The following is a 19837-nucleotide window of genomic DNA, read 5'->3' as shown; positions in this document are numbered from 1 at the left end:
CAAGCAGTAGGCAGCCTGCAATCCCATCCAGTGATGAAGTTGAAGTTCTCCCAGCTCAAGTCTCTTTATCGTGTTGTGAGCTGCCTGGAGTTGTATAGGGTAAATAGTATATTGTTATTTGGAATACATACATTTCATGTGTGTTCCGTGTCTACAAAGGCTTCAGAGATTCTAGTGTTAAAGCTACAATATCTCACCTCTAGCTGTCTCTTGTCATGGTTAAGCTAGAACTTGAACCCTGACACTACTTTTTCCATTTTGTTTTTCTTTTCTTATATTTTCATTTAAGACAAACATTGATGATCTCGCTTGATTCATCTAATGCCCTGATGCTCTGGTGATAGCGTTGGAACCCCCACCCATCTTTAATGATTGCACCAAACTCACAGAGGGGGAGGTGGGTCACACTAAATTCATGGAGGGTAACACCCCTGGTGGGTCTCACTAAATTCATAGAGGCGGACAACTGTTGGGTCGCGAACACACTGGCAGGCCAAAATATGTGTCATAACACCACAAACGTTGGGAAACACTGATAACGACCTGATTCTCTGGTGATTACATGGAACACTCAAACCCTGTTTTGACGATAGTTGTAAATTCACAGAGGGTCAGCCACTCTGGTGGGTCATGCTAAAATCATGGAGGGGGACAGCTGCTGGGTCGCAAACACACTGACATGCCAAAATCTAGTTTTTCAGGCCAGTCTTAACAGTTCTAGATTTCTTTCTCCAAGTTTGGCACATCAGGAAATGTATGAATGTTTGTACAATTTTTGCTCTGTTTTTATATCATTTATCCCTAATATTCGGAACTTGCTTTATCTACTTCTTGCTTGTAAGCTCATTTACCTACATACTCATTTCCATTTCAGTTAATATTCTTTAAAATTTTACAAAGTGCTTAGTGACAATATTTATATGCATTTATTAGAGTTTCTAAAAATTGTCCAAGATTGCTTGTGATTCTGTTAAGAAAGGAAGATAAACATGGGTTGCTAAATAATAACAATCTTCCTGAATAATACTCCAGACATATTCTGGAAGTCCATACTGTATATAGACTGTATATAGACTTTGAAATGTGGGTTGGATAACTGCTGTTCTTAGAGGGATGTTTGTTTCTTCATTTCACAACAGAAGTCTTTTTTCCCTTATATTTGTTATGTACATGCATTTACAAAGAAAAAAAACAGGAGAGTTTTTAACTGTTGTTTACTTCAAGAACTGTTTCTGTGTTACATGCAAGTAGGGATCAGAACCTTTACCCCTGAGACAGTCTCCTGTAATCATATATCTTGAGAAACATGGTTTGATGATTACTGATGTCTTCCACTGAGCATTACACCTAAACAGTATGTTGCAACAAGTATGCAGTATGGCTACCTAATTATAGAATGTCGGGGTTATTATCATATCTTAGTCTTTGTCTTCAGTTAGATATTGGGATGGATTACCTAGTCAGCAAAAAATTTTCCAGGATAACAAGATACTTCACACACATTGACACAAGAAAACTGCTTAAAAAAGGCACAAGGAGAGAGAGAAGAAACCACACTGGCAAATGCAAATGGAAAAATAAATGTATAACTAGAATGCAATAAATGCTTTACATGTCATGGGTGCTCTAAAGTTGGCACAATACTCTCCTGAGATGCTCAGGTCAGGCAACAAAGTCTGTGCTTTACTGAACTGCATAGCATGGTGGTTAAATTAAGGAATTGGAAACAGGAGAGCGATAGTGTGAGAAATAATAAATAAACCAAGGGCATGACCATGATTCAAATAATCAAATAAACAAGGCCCAGAATATGAAACAATAATTGAGTTTAAAAAGCAAAACAAATGAATTATTACCTGAATGTTCACGTGACCAGAACCAAGATATAAGAGTCAGAAAAAAAAACATTTCATAACCAGAGAACTGTTCAAAAATCATAATATTTCTAGTGTTTTATTTTGAATCCACAAAAGTGGACAAACCAGGAAGTCCAAGGAGCTGGCCTTTGTAGCCCTTGACCTGTGATGTCAGACCATCCAGGACCATTGATGTCACCCCTACCAACTGTCAACAGTTCCAAAATACCAGTGCACATAGAAAAAACAAGATTGTGCTACAGGATAACACAAAAAAATAATATAATAAAGGATGCATTAAAACAAAAGTAAATGTGACCATTGCTTTCCTGGGTTTCAAGAAATGTAAAAATTATTAAACCCAGAAATTGTGTACAAAATATAAAAGTGAGCGACAAATCATGACAGATTACTGGCCCTCTGCTTAGAGGAAGAAAGGAAGATAGTGAGAGAGAGAGGTCATGAAGGGCTGATAAAGGGACAGAAGTCCCCCGAGCTGTAAAAAATGGCACATAATGTTACTTTAAAGTATATGCACCATATTACTTGTTTGTCCTGACTAGCAGGAACATATAAAAAGAAACAGAAAACATGTACAAACAATGCAGCTAAGCTTCCAATTCCAATGTGAGACAAAATGCAGAAAATCTCCTTTACAATGTTGACTGTTTGTTTGCCCTGTTTGCCAAAGACATCATTGAAACTTACTTGCTAGAGTCATCCTTAATAGGATCCGTGATCACTTGCTTATATACCAGCGACCAAAGCAGTCTGGTTTTACACCTAAGAGCTATACCATCAACCGCATCCTGGCACTGAGGGTTCTCATGGAGCGGCAACACAAATATCAACAGAGTTTCTTTGCAGCCTTTGTTGATTTTTGTAAAGTGTTCGACTTAGTTGATCGAGCTACTTCGCAGGATCCCCTATGTTGCTGGATATCATGGCTGGCCTGTAAACTGGTACTGTGAGTGCTAAGCAGAGTGGAAGCAGAACCTCTGCATTTCTCCCAGTTGATACTGGAGTTTGTCAGGGGTGTGTTTTTGCCCCTACTCTTTCAATGCTTGCATGGACCGGGTGTTGGGCAGGGTTGTGGGGTCCAGTGGCAGTGCAGCATCTTTTGCTAAAGAGAGATTAACTGATCTTGACTTTGCCAATGAAGTTGTGATGTTCGCAGTGTCAAAGAAGGCTCTGATTGGGGCTCTTGAGAGACTGACCAAGAAGTCTGAGTGCCTGGGCTTGCGAGTGTCCTGGATAAAAACCATGACCTAGGCCTTTAATGACCTCTTGGGCACAGCCATCAGCAGTGTGTCTGTCTGTGGAGAGTGTTGACCTTGTCAAGTTGTTTATTTACCCTGACAGCAAAATTCCAATCCCTGGTGACTATTCTTTGCAGCCTTTGTCGATTTTCATAAAGCATTCAACTCAGTTGATCGAGCTGCCCTGTGGGACATCCTGAGGGTTTGCAGGATCCCCTCAAAGTTGCTGGATATCATGGCTGGCCTGTAAACTGGTACTGTGAGTGCTGTGAAGAGTGGAGGCAGGACTTCTGCATTTTTCCCAGTTGATTCTGGGGTTCGTCAGGGGTGTGTTCTTGCTCCTATTCTGTTCAATGCTTGTATGTACTGGGTGTTGGGCAAGGTCATGGGGTCCAGCGGCTGTGGGGCATCTGTTGGTAAAGAAAGATTCACGGATCTTGACTTTGCTGACGATGCTATGATCTTTGCGGAGTCAATGGAGGCTCTGATTGGGGCACTCAAGAGACTGAGCAAGGAGTCTGAGTGTCTGGGCTTACGAGTGCCCTGGATAAAAAACAAAATCCAGGCTTTTAATGACCTCTTGGGCACAGCCATCAGCAGTGTGTCTGTTTGCGGAGAGAGTGTCGACCTTGTCGAGAGGTTTACTTACCTTGGCAGTGACATTCTTGTCTCTGGTGACTCTTTCTATGAAGTCATTAGACGGATTGGGAGAGCATGGGGGGTCATGAGGTCGCTGGAAAGGGGTGTGTGGCGCTCCCGATATCTATGCAAAAGGACGAAGGTCCAAGTCTTTAGAGTCCTGGTGCTTCCTGTATGGTTGCGAGACATGGACACTATCCAGTGACCTGAGACGAAGACTGGACTCCTTTGGTACTGTGTTTCTCCGGAAAATCCTCGGGTACCATTGGTTTGACTTTGTGTCGAAAGAGCGGTTGCTCATAGAGTCCTGAATGAGGCACATTAAATCTAGTCTACCCAGAAAAGTTAAAGTATTTGTTTTAGTTTTTCCAAAAGATTTTCCTTGAGATTGATGGGATAAAGCTGCTCAGAAAAGTTCAGACACTAAAAAAACAAGCAGTTGCCTTGAATGTACCTACTGATGTTTATAATGGATAGGTTCTTGTTATTCTTTGTTAAAAACTTGATTGTGTCCCAAAACATTAGAACTCTGGATGAACTAATTTTTTTAAAAGAAAAACCTACCTCAGTTCTAATTTAGAAATATGTATTATAATATGAAGATATATACATTGTTTTTGTAAAATCTGTCTATTCTGTAATGAACAAAACTTTTATCTTAAAGGATTTCTTCGCCTGTCATTGTACTTCCTCTGTATAACTGAAACCTTGATGTCTCTCTGTGAGTTCAGCACCTTCTCTGAATTGTTGCCGTGTAACTGCTTGTATTTTAATTCCCTGCAGTTCTTAGGTCGTGATGGAGGTTTAGCGACTGTCTTCAAATCTAACTTCGATAGTAAAAAGTAGTCTCTGGCTGTTTCTTTCTCAAGCTTTGAACTGAGTCTCTTTCAATTGGGTCGTTCTCCTGTACTTCCCTGCGCAGTGGTTTACCATCCACCAAAGTATAATAAGGATTTTATAAGTGGCTTTTCTGATTTCTTGGCTAAATTTATGCCAAAATATGACCAAGTTTTAATTGTTAGGGAGTTTAATATTCATGTTTGTTATACTGAGAAGCCAGGGCTGGATTAAGAGCTTTGGGGGCCCGTAGCACATTTCAAATTTGGGGGCCCTTTTGGTCTGCATCATCTGAAGTTTAGATTCTAAACAGTTCAAACCGGACTAAATAATTATTTTACTCTCGATTATAATAAGAATCTTATAATATTTATGTGAATTTTATGTGTTGGGCCCCTAACGTTTTGTTGTGTAAGAAATTTACAGTTTAAAAACGTAAAGATAATATTTTTAAAGACCAGTTTTTCAATGCTACACTTTTTCATTAAATATTGGGTCCACCATTTGGGGGCCCCTGAAATTGCGGGGCCCGTAGCATATGCTACATGTGCCTATTGGTTAATCCGGCACTGTGAGAAGCCTTTGGTGAAAGAGTTTTTAGATTTAATGGGCTGTTTTAATCTAATTCAGTCTGTAAATGGTCCCATTCAGGACATGGGCATACCGGTCCTATTCAAAGGAGTGACATAACAAAGGAGTGAAACCTCAGATATAAATTTCAAAGGAGTGACAACCATCCAACCAACCATCCAAGTTGTAGGTGAGGCGACAACAGTTTTTTTGGCGAAAAGAAGAGATGCTCGCAACTGTTGTGAGGAGACATGGAACCATCCCCCTCGACGAATACCTTTGTGGAATTGCGCACAATTTGCATTTCAGTTCAAGAAATGTAAACGACTATAAGGTGGAAGATAATTTCAGTGATGGAGAACAAGAATTGTAAACAAGTTTAAAATATATTAACAATTCAGTGGTTCTAGTTTTTTTTAATAAAATCTTAACAATTTTAATAATTTTAGTTTTTTTAAATAAAATTTTAATCATAATTTGTCACTCCATCGTTATGTCACTCCAATAAAATGTCACTCATTTAATACGGTATTTATGTCACTCCTTTGTTATGTCACTCCTATGAAGCGTCACTCCTTCGATACAGACCCAGGCATACATTGGATCTTGTCTTATCTGGTGTGTATCTGTTCTTAATTTGGAAATTGGTGATGCAATGTTTTCAGATCATACGCCTGCCTTATTTGATTTTGTTCTTCTCTGTCAATCTGCTAAACCGTGCACTCCTGCTTGGCACTGCCGTGCTCTTAAATCTTCCACTGCTCTTTAGATGTTTTTAATTATAAAGTGACCTCACAGCCCTCAGTGTCTTCCAATACTGAGTAGATAACACTTCAATTTAATTTTACTTGCCAAACTGCTCTGGACTCTTTGGCTCCATTAAAAAGCAGGCAATTGATGCCCAGCTCAGAGCCATGGTTAAATACTAATACCCGTGCCTTTAGACAGAAGTGCAGGAGAGCTGAATGGAGGTGGAAAAAGGACAGATTGCAGATTTCTTTTGAAATCTTGAGAGAAAGTTGGTGTTATCAGAAAGTCTTGATTGGTAGATCAAATTTTTTTTCTGACGTCATCGTCTCTAACTCTCACAACCCCAGTGTATTTTTTAACACACTGAGTTCTGTTCTTAATGCTCATGAACCTGTCTATCTGAAAGTTTCTAGGGAAACTTGTGATAAATTTCATCACTTTTTTTGAAGACGAAGGTTATAAGCACTAGGGCCCTCATTTCACCACCTTCTCATGATCCATCCATTTTAATACCGTTTGTCTGTGTTTGACCACTTCAAACCTGTCTCTCTCCCCTTTTTAAAGCAGCTGGTTTCCAGATAACTTGGGTCCTTCTGTTCTTACTATTATGAATAGTAGTTTAATCTCTAGTGTGGTGCCTAAAAATTGTAAACAAATTTCAAACCCCTGTTGATAAAAAATAGGTCTAAACCACTCTATTATATCAATATTTAGGCCGATTTCCAAGCTACCTTTTTTGTCCAAACTTTTAGAAAAAGTCACCTATGCCCAACTGAAGTCCTTCTTGGATGAACACACAATTCTGGAAGTGTTCCAGTCTGGGTTTAAAACTCATCACACCACTGAGTCCACTCTGTTAAGGGTTTTTAATGATATTGATTTAACAGTTCATTACATTCATTTTTTTAAATTTTAATGAGAGCAAGACAGAAGTCATGTTGTTTAGACCCAATGGCACAAGTGGGACCCCCTTGCATCGACCTATCCACTGTGGCTCAATATAAGAAATCCATGACCACAAATTTAGCTGTGAAAATGGATTCAACTTTAAAACTTGATAGCCATGTGAACGCAAATGTGAACGTAAAGTACAATACAATACAATACAATACAGTTTATTTTTGTATAGCCCAAAATCACACAGGAAGTGCCGCAATGGGCTTTAACAGGCCCTGCCTTTTGACAGCCCCCAAGCCTTGACTCTCTAAGAAGACAAGGAAAAACTCCCAAAAAAAAAACCTTGTTGGGAAAAATGGAAGAAACCTTGGGAAAGGCAGTTCAAAGAGAGACCCCTTTCCAGGTAGGTTGGGCATGCAGTGGGTGTCAAAAGAAGGGGGTCAATACAATGCAATACAATACAATACAATACACAGAACAGAACAAATCCTCAATAAATAATAAAAAAAAAATTTTAGAAGTAAAAAAAAAACAAAAATTTTAGAAGTACGGAGCAGAATTTAACAGTAGATAATATCACATAATAAGATTTGGAGATTTTTAGAGTCCTGGAGACCTCATCCATCAAGCTGCCTCCCCCATTTGGCCATTCCATGGCTGAAACAGTGTTGGGCTAGCCAATCTGATGAAAGGACCCCTCTTTCCCACGATTCCTGCAATCCTCCATCAGGGATGACTTTACCTTAGGCAGGCAAAACAACTTGACAGGTGGGCCGTGGCACCAAGTGCCACATTTGAGTACCGAGAAGAGAAACAGAATAGGTAAGGGTTAGTATCCAATTCTAACTATCATGTTACTTATGTTTTAGTGCTAATGACTAACAACAGAGATGCAGTATGTACAGTTAATCAGCAGCTCTAGTCAGGATATGCTAAACTGAAGTAGTGAGTCTTCAGCCGGGATTTAAAAGCTGAGACCGAAGGGGCATCTCTTATAGTAGCAGGCAGACCATTCCACAGTTTAGGGGCCCTGTAACTAAAAGCTCGACCTCCCATTGTTATTTTATTAATCCTTGGAACCATAAGCAGACCGGCATCTTGAGATCTTAATGTGCGCTCTGGTTTGTAAGTCATGATAAGTTCAGACAAGTAAGCCGGACCTCGACCATTTAATGCTTTATATGTTAAAAGGAGGATTTTGAAATCTGCCCTAACCTTAATCGGGAGCCAGTGTAAGGATTTAAGAACTGGAGTTATGTGTTCGTATTTTCTTGTTCTTGTAATAATTCTTGCAGCCGCATTTTGGATTAACTGGAGGCTGTATAGAGAACAGTTTGAACGTCCAGTGAACAACGCATTGCAGTAGTCAATCCTACTAGAGATAAATGCATGAATTAATTTCTCAGAATCCTATTTATTTAGAAAGCGCCTTAATTTCCTAACATTTTTAAGATGGAAGAAACATGTTTTGGACAACTTTGTAATGTGTGCTTTAAATGACATGCTAGAGTCAAAGATAACTCCTAGATTGCGGGCTGATTCAGTAAAATTAATTGGGATTCCAACTGAGTTAAATGATGACAAAATATTGTTATGATCAGCGTAATTCCCTCCAACAATTAACATCTCTGTTTTATCTGTATTTAAAGACAAGTAGTTCTCATTCATCCACTCCTTTAATTCGCTAAAACAAATAGTTAAAGACAACATCGAAGAAACTTCATTTGATTTAAATGAAAGGTATAACTGGGTGTCATCTGCATACGAGTGAAAATTAACATTATGTTTCCTAATGATAGATCCCAGTGGAAGCATGTAAAGTGAAAACAGTAAAGGTCCCAGTACTGAGCCCTGCGGGACACCATATTGAACTTCTGTGTATAATGATGGAGTACTGTCAGCACATTTCTGAACATATTGGAATCGATTTGATATGTAAGAACTAAACCAAGCGAGCATGGTGCCTGTAAGCCCAACATCATTTTCTAGCCTGTGCAGTAAAATAGAATGGTCGATGGTGTCAAATGCTGCACTTTAAGTCCAATAACATAATTACAGTGGAGTTTCCTTCATCAGAGGATATCAGAATGTCGTTTACAACCAGTGTTAGTGCCGTTTCTGTACTATGACCAGTGCGAAAACCAGACTGGAATTTCTCAAATAAATTGTAATGCGTAAGGTGTGACTGAAGCTGATTGGCTACTACTTTTTCTAGTATTTTAGACAGAAACGGTAGATTTGAAATAGGCCTTTAATTATTTAGTATGTGTGAGTCTAGGTCTGACTTTTTATGTAATGGTTTAATGACCGACACTTTTAGTGTATCAGGTACTGTGCCATGCAATAATGAACTACTGATAATGTTTAGAATAGGTGCTGCAAGAACATCCATTGCACTTTTTACTAGTTTTGTTGGTATTGGATCTAGGGAACAAGTAGTGGGCTTCATTTTAGAAATTAAAGTTAAGACTTCCTGTTCAGTAAGGATTTTAAATTACTAAAGTGTTGAATGCAATGTGAGACAGGGTCTGCTAAGCTAGTATTTGGTTTGTACTGTGATGCTGAGATCTGGGATCTTATATTTTTAATTTTCTCATTGAAGAAGTTCATAAAGTCTGTACTGCTAATATCTCTTGGTATTTTGCACTGTTGATCTGAATTTCCATTTGTTAATTTAGCCACTGTTCTAAACAGTACCCGAGGATTTTTATTATTGCTATCTATTATTGTAGAATAGTATTCTGAGCAAGCTTTAAAGAGGGCTTTTTTATATTTATTAACACTCTCTGTCCATGCAATTTGAAAGACATGTAGCTTTGTTGTTCTCCATCTGCGCTCCAGTTTTCGACACTCTAAATTAAGAGCTCGAGTGTTTTCATTAAACCAGGGAGAGTTTCTATGTGCTTTGATCACTTTTGTTTTAAGGGGAGCCACTGTGTCCAGAGCATCTCTCAAGGTCACATTATAATGTGATGTTAGCTGATCTAAATTGTTTTCCACGTTTACATTTGATGTTAACTGATCTAAATGGTTTTCCACAATTACACTCGACTTACTCAAAGTATCTAGAAATTTTGAAGCAGAATTACAATCTAGATGTTGCACTGTCTTTGTTTTAATCTGGGAGTGTGTTGACAAGGGCAGGACTAAATCAAATGTAATTAAGTAGTGATTGGAAATAACTTCATTTAATGGAGTGATATTTAAATTTTGAATTTCAGCTTTGTAAGTTATAATTAAATCTAATGTGTGGTTATGATTATGAGTTGGACCTTTGACAATCTGACAAAATCCTACTGAATTTAACAAATAAGTAAAACATTTACTAAAAGTGTGAGTTTTAACATCAATGTGCACATTAAAACCCCCCATCAGTACTACGTGATCATAATTTATAGCCAAATCAGATAGAAGGTTGCTAAATTCAGTCATGAACAATGAATATGGCCCTGGTGGTCTGTAGACTAGCACTATAATTGTGTTGGAATCTGTTTTAATATTTAAAATGAATGCCTCAAAGGATGTAAAGTTGCCTAAATTTTTAGAAGTGATTTGCATTTTGTTACAATGAATTATTCCAAGGCCTCCTCCTCAACCAGAATTTCTAGACTTATGAAGGAACAAGTAGCCATCTGGTGACGCCTCAGCTAGGGGGACAGTGTCACATTTACTAAGCCAGGTTTCGGTGAGAAGACACAGATCAGATTTTGTACTTAATATAATATCATTTACCAAAACAGCTTTAGTGCCATGAGAGCGAATGTTCAATAAGCAGCATTTAAAACTGCATGCTTCTTTCTGAACTGGTGATATATTTTTTGTTTTAATTTGAAGTAAATTTCTAAACAGCTGTCAAAAATCAAGCTTTTTTTTGTCTAAACACAACCTTGAAACAGTGATACATGCTTTTATAACCTCTCACCTAGATTACTGCAAATGCGCTTCTTTTTGGAATTAGCCAGGCCTCCATTGCTTGCCTACAGCTGATGCAAAATGATGCTGCTCGATTTTTATCATGGCACAAGAAAGCATGAGCATTTTACCCCAATTTTGGCTTTCTTTCACTGGTTTCCAGTTTGTTTTCAAATCCATTTTAAGATCCTTGTATTTGTTTTTAAATCCTTTAATGGTTATGCCCCATTTTATTTGGCGGAACTGCTGCATCCTTATGAACCGTCTCGCTCTCTCTCTGGTCAGCAGACCAGATGCTTTTACTTGTTCCTAAGACACGATGTAAACTTAGAGGTGATCGGGCTTTGTCAGTTGCAGCTCCAAAACTCTGGAATGATTTGCATTTGCACGTTAGGCAGGCTGCTTCCCTTGCTGTCGTTAAATCTTATTTAAAAACACTTTCACTCCCTGGCCTTTGATCCAGTGTGAGATGTTGACTGGAACCTTAGTTGACTATCTACTTACTTTTTTATCATGAATTTCTTTCAGCTCTTATGTGTTTTTGTTTCTTTTATCCTTTTGGTTATTGTGTGTCTTATATGTTGGGTTTTATTGTACAGCGCTTTGGTCAGCCCTGATGTTGTTTTTAAAGTGCTTTATAAATAAATAAAATATTCTGTAAGTCACTGTTTTGTTGCTGTTGTATGATGAGGATAGTAGTTACTACTACAATTTGCTTTTTTGTGTAATTTTTGATGTGCCACAGGTAAAGTGCTACATATTTACAGTTTTGTGGTCAGTGGTTTCACACTAGAATGACAAAAGTGAAGATTGGGGTTTGAATTTGACTTTTTCAAAATTCTGCTTTATATGAATTTTTAAATTAGTGTCGAGGCTGACAAATAAGTGACTATAATTGCCTTTACCTCACTACTAGCATGTAGATTTATCTTGCTCAATTAGAAGAATCCCATCTCTTTTAACTCACTGGGTAACTGATGTTCTGTACTTTTTGAAATTGAAAAAAAAATCAAATTCTCACTTAAAGGATCTGCTCAAGACTTTTTTAAAAATATGACAGGATCTAATTAATAACATTTTAGAATAACCATGTGTTTATATCAGGGAAAAGAATACTCTTCCTTCCTTGCTGCTTTTAAAGATTTGTTCTGGTTGTTTGCTCTCCTCTCTTTCTCTTGGGTGAGGCTTGAATTTTGGTTAATTAACTTTGACTTGATTGTACGGATGTTATTTGCTTAAAATAAAAAAAGAAATATTAACAGTTTTAAATGCATTTTTAAAATTGCACCCAAAGAAGAATACTGAATATAAACTCTAGCAAATGATGGTTCTGGAGGAAAGAAAAAACAACAACTTTGTTGTAATAACATTGAAAAGTGACAATGTGACATAAAACACGCTGAATAACACTGGCTGTTCGTTTCACAACGGTTGGTTTTTATATTTATATTATTCATGTTTCAAAGTCAAATAAAAATTTTATATGTGTAATTTGGTCATTTGGTCATTGGAGAATCCTTAAGTGAAATTTTGTTTTATTGTGGCTGTATTGAAATTAAATATAACAATAACATTAATTATCTTAACGTGCTTCTTTTAAAGACTTAGCTTCCCTAACAATTGACATGTCTGCATGTTTTCCCTGTGTTTTCCTCCATATTCTAGTTTCCCACACCTATTATGTTAACTGACACTTATATACTGCCTGACTATCTATCTGTGTGTGTGAATGGTTCCTGCGATAAACTGTCTTTGTCCACGGTTGGGTTTTGCTTTCCACACAGTGCCTTAGAAACAGAACATATTTGAGTTCCCTGTGAGAATATGAAAGTGTTATTTAATATTATGTTATTTAACATCATTTACAGATGTGATTGAAGAAGAAGCACAAAATATAAATATAGAGATTACTCATCGTACTATTTGAAAAAATGACAACAACATTCATGTCAAGTGTTTACTTGAAACTTGCCTCTGAAGTGTTTAATCTTCTATTAAAACAACATTAAAAAATAAAAATCCAACCGGAGAAGTACAGGAGACACAAATGTATAAATATAAACTCAAACAATTAAAAAAACATGATTGGAACTCTAGGTTATGAATGCTTTGTCACAGACTGATTTCATTTAAAATATACAGTAAGCATCTCTCAGATGGGCTGACAATAAAACTTTGTAAATGTCATCCTTTGTTGTTTACTGCCATTTGTGAATGATAACATGCTTCACTTTCCTGCCTAGCTCACTAAAAGTTCTCTGGATTCATCTTTGTTTAGATTTTCCCATGGGAAAATTCAGATGCATACAGCAGCGAAACATAAAAAATAAGTCATACAGATTCACAGGAGAGAACACCTCCTTGGGGTAGAGAAGGGATATTTCATGACGTTATCTGATTTTGCCATGATCCACAAGAGCTTCCAGTGCATGCAGGAATGGCCCCATCAGGGAGAAAGCTTTCCTAATAAGTTTGTTCAGGTACTGTGCTGTGTTCTACATTGTGAATGTAGCAATAAATGATAATGTCCATTAAGCATACTTTGATAATTAATGCAGTAAGCAGGAATCATGGACCAGTGTTTAAATATGATCCAGTACGGAAATTTTCAACTCAGTTTTAGAATCACAACCTTACTCTAGCACAGCCCCGAGATTGAGAGTGCAACTGACCCAATACCCCCAAAACTCAGTCCCCTTCATTGAAGGGTAGTGGTTGTTGTTGTTGCATAATATTTGTTAGAAAATCTCAAGTTATTTTCTTTCCATTTTGTTTACTTTGATGTTAGTGGTAGCACAGAAACATAAAATGTGTTATTTTACTAATTGGATGTTTAACACTGTGGAGCTTCCACAAGCAAATAATTTTAAAATAGTATTTCTGTGTAATCATTTATTGCTCAAGGATTCATAATACCTTTGTAAAGAACTTTGACATTAAATTTTAATTCCAATACTAATTTTTTAGTCACACTAAGATTTTTTACTTGGTCACAGTTCACTCAAAAGAACAATAAAACTATGATAAAAAAGGAAAATATAAGTGCTTAATTTTTGTCATTCACATAAAAATAATATATGCTCATTTTATTAAATATAGAAGCTGGTATTACATTTTCTTTAAAGGATATATCAACATGAAGTAACAGAAAAAAGAATTAAACTGGTTTTATACTTTTTTGTTATTTGTTTTTATTATCACACATGTCTTCAGATCACATTACAGAACATGGAGCTATAAATCATTTAAGAAAAGAAATCACTATCAAGTATGTCCACGGTATTTAAATGAAATATATAAAAAACCATGTAGTACACATTTGGTTAAAATACACATTATATTGTATAAAAATTGGAAAATTAGGTTTCTAAAGAGTTTTTATTTTTTTGCATTCTTTACAAAGTGGTACATTTCCTATATTACACAACAAATGTATTCATGTACTCCACCCATTTTTAACCTTCTTTTTCCATTTCAGTGTAAAAGCATTTACCCTCAGAATAAAATATTAAAGAAGCAACCCTGAATAGAGCTTAAGGAAGCTGCAGTGCATATTATTGCATACACCTTCACTCACTCACAGTTTGCCATGTTTTAGCCACTAGCCAGATTAGCTGGATGTTTTGTGACTATGGGAAGCCCACATAAATAAAATAGGAGTTGAGGTGCTTTGTATCAAAGACTCAAACAGATAATTAAGTGCTGAAAAGCAGTAATGGCACCTGCTATATCACCACGCTGTCTATACTGTATTTCATATCTTAAAGGAACCAAATCTATATTAGTATAATAGTGATTTAAGACTAGTTGCATGTTGAAAGCCAAAGGAATATGCCAACTTTTCATTTTGTCTGTTTTGTATTTCTATTTTATTGAAAAAGATCTTGTTATTTCAGAAATTGTAATGTTTTCTTTCTAAAAGTAGCTTTGACTTGCACCAGTATTTCTTCAGTTTTCAAGGTGTATATAATTGGATTCAGCAGAGGAGGAATAGTTGCAGCTAAAGATGTATTCAGAATCCTTGTGTCAGCATCTACTGTTGACCTCACCCATGCTGTTATATAGATGACTAAAAGAGGTATGTAAAATATAGCTACTAAAGTTAAGTGAGTTGTGCAGGTTTTGAATGCTTTCTGTCTTCCTTCCAGTGATCTAATTTTTAAAACACAAAAAATAATGCATATATATGAAATTATAATGAAGGTTAAAGGCAAGCAAAAAAAACTGACAATGCAAAAGTATGCCACCATCCAGTTAGGAGTAAAGTCATTGCAAGCCAAGCTAAACACAGGGCCATGATCACAAAAGTAGCTCTTAATAACTAAGGATCTGCAAAAGGACAAGCGTGTGATCAAGGAAACCATGACAAGAATAATCAGAAAAATGACAAACCAAGTAATAGATATAATAGAAATCATTCGAGAGTTAGTATTAATTATACTACTCTGGAATGGAGCACATATAGAAATAAGCCTTTCATAGGCAAGAATAGTGAGTGAAAGTGATTCCATTGCACAAAAGTAGTGGACAAAAAACATCTGAACCAAACAAGTTTCATAGAATATAAATTTTGAATTGAAAAGGAAAGCATCTACTGACCTTGGGATAATCGCAGTACTATAACTTACATCTACTACTGAAAGAGAAAATATAGCAATATATTTGGGAGTGTGCAGACACTCTGAAGTTAAAATGATTACCATCAGTAGAAAGTTTGCTATAAGTGTTGCTATGTAAACTACACCCAGAAATATGAAGTAATAATGAGAATATGGCAGTGACTGAAATCCTCCAATGTAAAATCCCAGTGGCCGAACAAAAGTCATGTTTTGTCCTGTTGGTGCTGCAGGCTGCTGAGAGTTCATGCTGATAGCTTCTTTTAAATTAACAAAGAAAAGGCAGATAATTATATTTAAGTAAATAAACTGAAAATATATCATTCTTCTGATTATACGAATTACCAAGCATTTAGTTTTTAATCCATACACATAAAAAGCCTACAGTACATAATTAGATCTGTACCAGAGTGTTGCTTTCTTCTTATACATACTATATTTATATATCTGAGAAATAAACAAAGGAACAGCAACAAAAACATGTATGTGAGTTCTTCTCCTTAGCTTATCTTATAAACAATAGGAACACTGAAAAATAAAACTCCAGCCATTACTGTATTTTACTGTGACTTTTGGATAAATATGCAGTATATACTGTCTAATAAATTAAACATTTTCAGCATAATAATACATACAGTTTGATATTCCTCTGAAGATTCTGAACTGTAAAGATTCTGTGTATTAACCTTGTCAATTTATAGTGTGATGATTTTCTGCAATGAGTATGATGTCAGATTCATTTCCTTAGAGATTTATTAAGAGTTATAGAGCTGCAAAAATGACACATACAGAATGCCCTCCTTGCATCTCTCCATGCCCAAAATAAATGTCAAGGTATAATTTCAGTCATTTTATAAACTTGAAGGGGAAAACATACACGTACAAAGAAACCAGACAAAAGTAAAAAAAAAAAAAAAAAATGAAATAAAAGTTTACATCATAATGAAATCTTGGAGGCATTTAAGGACTAGGGTCTACTTATAAGCAGAAACTTTGGTGACTCTGAAGGCCAAAACACAGAAACCAAAAAAGTGCAAAAAATAAGAAATGTATGCATGATATTAGAAAAAAGTGTAAAAGAAGTAACACAATTGACACAAAACAACATGATTTTGGTGTCACCTTCATATATTCCAGTTTACAAAATTAGTTTGTTGTGTCCTCTGGTTGGTGGTGGTGCAGCCCAATTGTTCTCAGTCTGGAATTTGATCACCTCATGCAAAAGTGGGTTTACCTTCCAAACAGTTATACATTATGTGTCTGTTTACTGAATATTCTATACCTGTACAGTACAGTATTTGTAAAGAGCAATTAACTTTTCAAAGGGATATGCATAAAGTAATAGTTGTATGAGTGCATTATATTATATATAAGATGAAGCTGAACAACAATATGATCAGCTGGTTAAGAAGGCAAAACCAACTCCTTTCAGACATAAAAGAAAGCAGTATTTACATGGAAAACGTAACATACTCTAACTAATATGCACTAACTTAAACTAAACTAAAATTTCATAAAAGCTGTCCATTCATACGTTCTCAGGCATTATGTAATGCCTTTCAGGATTCTCTTTATATCTATCTGCCTTTGTACTTTAAACCATACCTTTGATATATACTATTAAATAAAATGAAGTTACACACTTTAATTGTTTATAATGCTGCCTGTTGTGGTGTGAAATGTTACTTAAAAGTTGATAAATATCTTCTATATCTTTATTTGTAAATCAGACAAAGCAAATGTAATATTAGTGTTGATGAGAACAGCAGTGATTTCATGTCTAACTAACCAATCCCCATGAGTCTTTAGGACTGACTCAGGGTGTGAATTGTATTGCTGTTGGGATGCCTCACGCCAGTTTGGCATCCCCCACAGGAAAGCCAAACTACTTAGTTGGCAAGCTTCAGCTCAACAAATGGTTTTGGAGGTAGATGTGAAAAGGCACTGTGTGTTCCCATTGCTCTGAGGCATTGCTGTTTAAGATTGGTTTTGAATCAGAGGCCATTCAGTACCACAACACCCTATTGTTGTAAGGATTTGGACAGAAAAATCTATAAATTTGGTCACTTCACCTCTCTCTATCTCACCATGGCCATAAAGACAACACACTGAGGAGCACAGCTCAGCAGTCATATTGAGACAGGCATGTGGCCTGTCCTGAAGGAAAGCTGACTAGAAGTGATATCTTGACCAGAGACATTTAAGAAAATACAAATCTGTGTGCCATCTGAAACTACATATCTAGCATTTATCAGTTTGTATGGTTTCCAATCTTCGCAAGTACTTTGCTTATTGTTATTATTTTATGAATATTACCAATAATACATTATTTAAAGTTTTAACAACTCCTGCTTGTCCTTTTACTCTATGTAATTGCCTCAGATTATAGATGTAGAATGGAAGGTAGGGAGAAGTTATAAAGTAAAATACCTTATAAGCAGTTCTGATAAAATCTACACAATAAAGAATACAAAAGGGGAAAGTAGAGTAATATAGAACTCTACCAAGACAAAACAGTAACATTGAGTAGCAACTAGCAGAAATCAACATGGCGCACCTCCGTGGCAGACGTGTTTGCTTGCTCCACTCCATGCTGTTTTTTGTTTTGTTTTATGTTTTGTTTTTCTCCTTCTCTACAGCAAATGCTTTGCACTACTATCGTACAGCAGACAGGCATTGCTGGACATTGCTAACTCACACAGTTCCCTGTAATTTTCTGGTTTTATACCATCTGAGCTACAGTTCATTGTTCGCTCCCACAGCTAACACCACAACCACACCCAGGAAAACCTCGTAGCACCGAGCTCGAGTGACCAAGCTGACCCCAGAAGAGTGCTCCGGAGACGGCGACGCAAGCAAGGCAAGAGGGGAGGGCTCCACGCTAGGCTCAAAGCCTGCGCTAGCCAACCACCGCTACCCAGCCTCTTGGTAGCCAATGTGTGGTCTCTGGAAAACAAACTGGATGAGCTAAGAGCCAGGATTATAGCGCAGCGGGAAATAAGAGAGTGCTGTGCTCTAATTTTTACCGAGACCTGGCTTTCGGACAAAGTCCCAGAATGCGCTGTACAGCTACAGACTCACTCTGTGCACCGAGGAGATCGCACTGCAGCCTCCGGTAAGACTAAGGGGGCGGGGGTGTTTATTAACAGTGTGGAGATGTACGGACTGTTTACTGTATAAGCATTGCTCACAAGATGGGGAGGTTTTACTGCTGAAGTGCTGACCCTATTATCTACCGAGGGAATTCACTGCTGTGTTTTTGGCTGCTGTTTACATCCCACCATGGCAGTGCTCAGCAAACTCAATGACGTCATCAGCACCTTAGAGACGGCTCATCCCGATGCTGTTTTTATTACAGCTGGCAACTTTAATCAGTGCAATTTATGGACTGTACTTTCTAAATACCACCAACACGTGAACAATCCCACCTGTGAGAAGAACACACTGGATCATGTTTACAGCAACATATGCCGTGCATACAGGGGTTCACCCCGCCCCCACTTCAGACAATCAGACCATGTCACTCTGTACCTGTACCCAGCCTACAGACAAAGGCTGAAACAAACAAACCCTATCATTAAGCAAGTTAAACTTTGGACCCCAGAGACTGAGAGCACCCTGCAGGACTATTTTGCTCAGACAGACTGGGATGTGTTTAGGGTTGCAGCCACTCTAGAGGACTCTTCTATCAGCATACAGGACTATGCTGAGTACGTGACTGAGTACATTAGCACCTGTATTGACAACATCATGCCCACAATACCAGTCAGGAAGTTCCCCAACCAGAAGCCCTGGATAAACAGTCAGGTACGCCACATGCTGCGTGCCCGCTCTCTTCCATTTAGATCAGGCACTGAGACGGAGTACAAAGCTGCGAAGTACGGACTAAGAAAAGCCATCACAGCAGCCAAGAGGCACTACAGAGAGAAGCTGGAAGTTTTCTATTCTACTGCTGACTCTGGAAATATGTGGCAGGGCCTACAGCACATCACAGACTACAGGACCACCACCAGCACAATCAGTTCCACGGACAGTCTGCCAGATGATCTCAACACTTTCTACACCTGCTTTGAGACATCCAGCAACAGCACAGAGTGGAGGCACACACACACACACCTGGACCACACAACCCCCCTCCCCTCCCCCAATGGTCTCTTCAGGTCAGGTACACAAAGCACTAAGGAAGATCAAGGCAGCAGGACCAGACAACATCCCTGGGCGGGCTCTCAGAGCATGTGCCAACGAGCTGGCTGATGTTCTCTGCTCCATCTTCAACCTTTCCCTCAGTCAGCGCATCGTTCCGTTCTACTTTAAGACTACGATCATCGTCCCCCTTGCTAAAAAAAGCCCACTACCTGCCTGAATGATTACAGGCTGGTAGCACTCACTCCAATCATCATGAAGTGTTTTGAGAGAATGGTGCTGGCCCACATTCAGAACAGCATACCGGACACTCTGGACCCCCTGCAGTATGCCTACCGGCCCAACAGGTCCACCACTG

At 37.6% G+C, this 19837-nt stretch overlaps 1 protein-coding gene across 1 annotated transcript; it reads right to left on the bottom strand.

The window, feature by feature from the left end:
* Positions 1 to 14114: 14114 nt before the first annotated feature.
* Positions 14115 to 15616, bottom strand: LOC114650995 (olfactory receptor 1571-like). The gene has a single exon (XM_028800950.2). It carries the CDS (start codon positions 15583 to 15585, stop codon positions 14608 to 14610), a length of 978 nt encoding a protein of 325 aa, XP_028656783.2. The 5' UTR covers positions 15586 to 15616; the 3' UTR covers positions 14115 to 14607.
* Positions 15617 to 19837: the final 4221 nt, after the last annotated feature.

The sequence above is a fragment of the Erpetoichthys calabaricus genome, chromosome 4 (assembly GCF_900747795.2).
Source record: "Erpetoichthys calabaricus chromosome 4, fErpCal1.3, whole genome shotgun sequence".
NCBI lineage: Eukaryota > Metazoa > Chordata > Cladistia > Polypteriformes > Polypteridae > Erpetoichthys > Erpetoichthys calabaricus.
The sequence above is the reverse complement of the archived record's forward strand: the minus strand, read 5'-3'. Positions and strand labels throughout refer to the sequence as shown.

Bases quoted from the DNA above. Each gene is read 5' to 3' on its own strand.
- LOC114650995 (XM_028800950.2), bottom strand. From the start codon at position 15,585: ATGAACTCTCAGCAGCCTGCAGCACCAACAGGACAAAACATGACTTTT.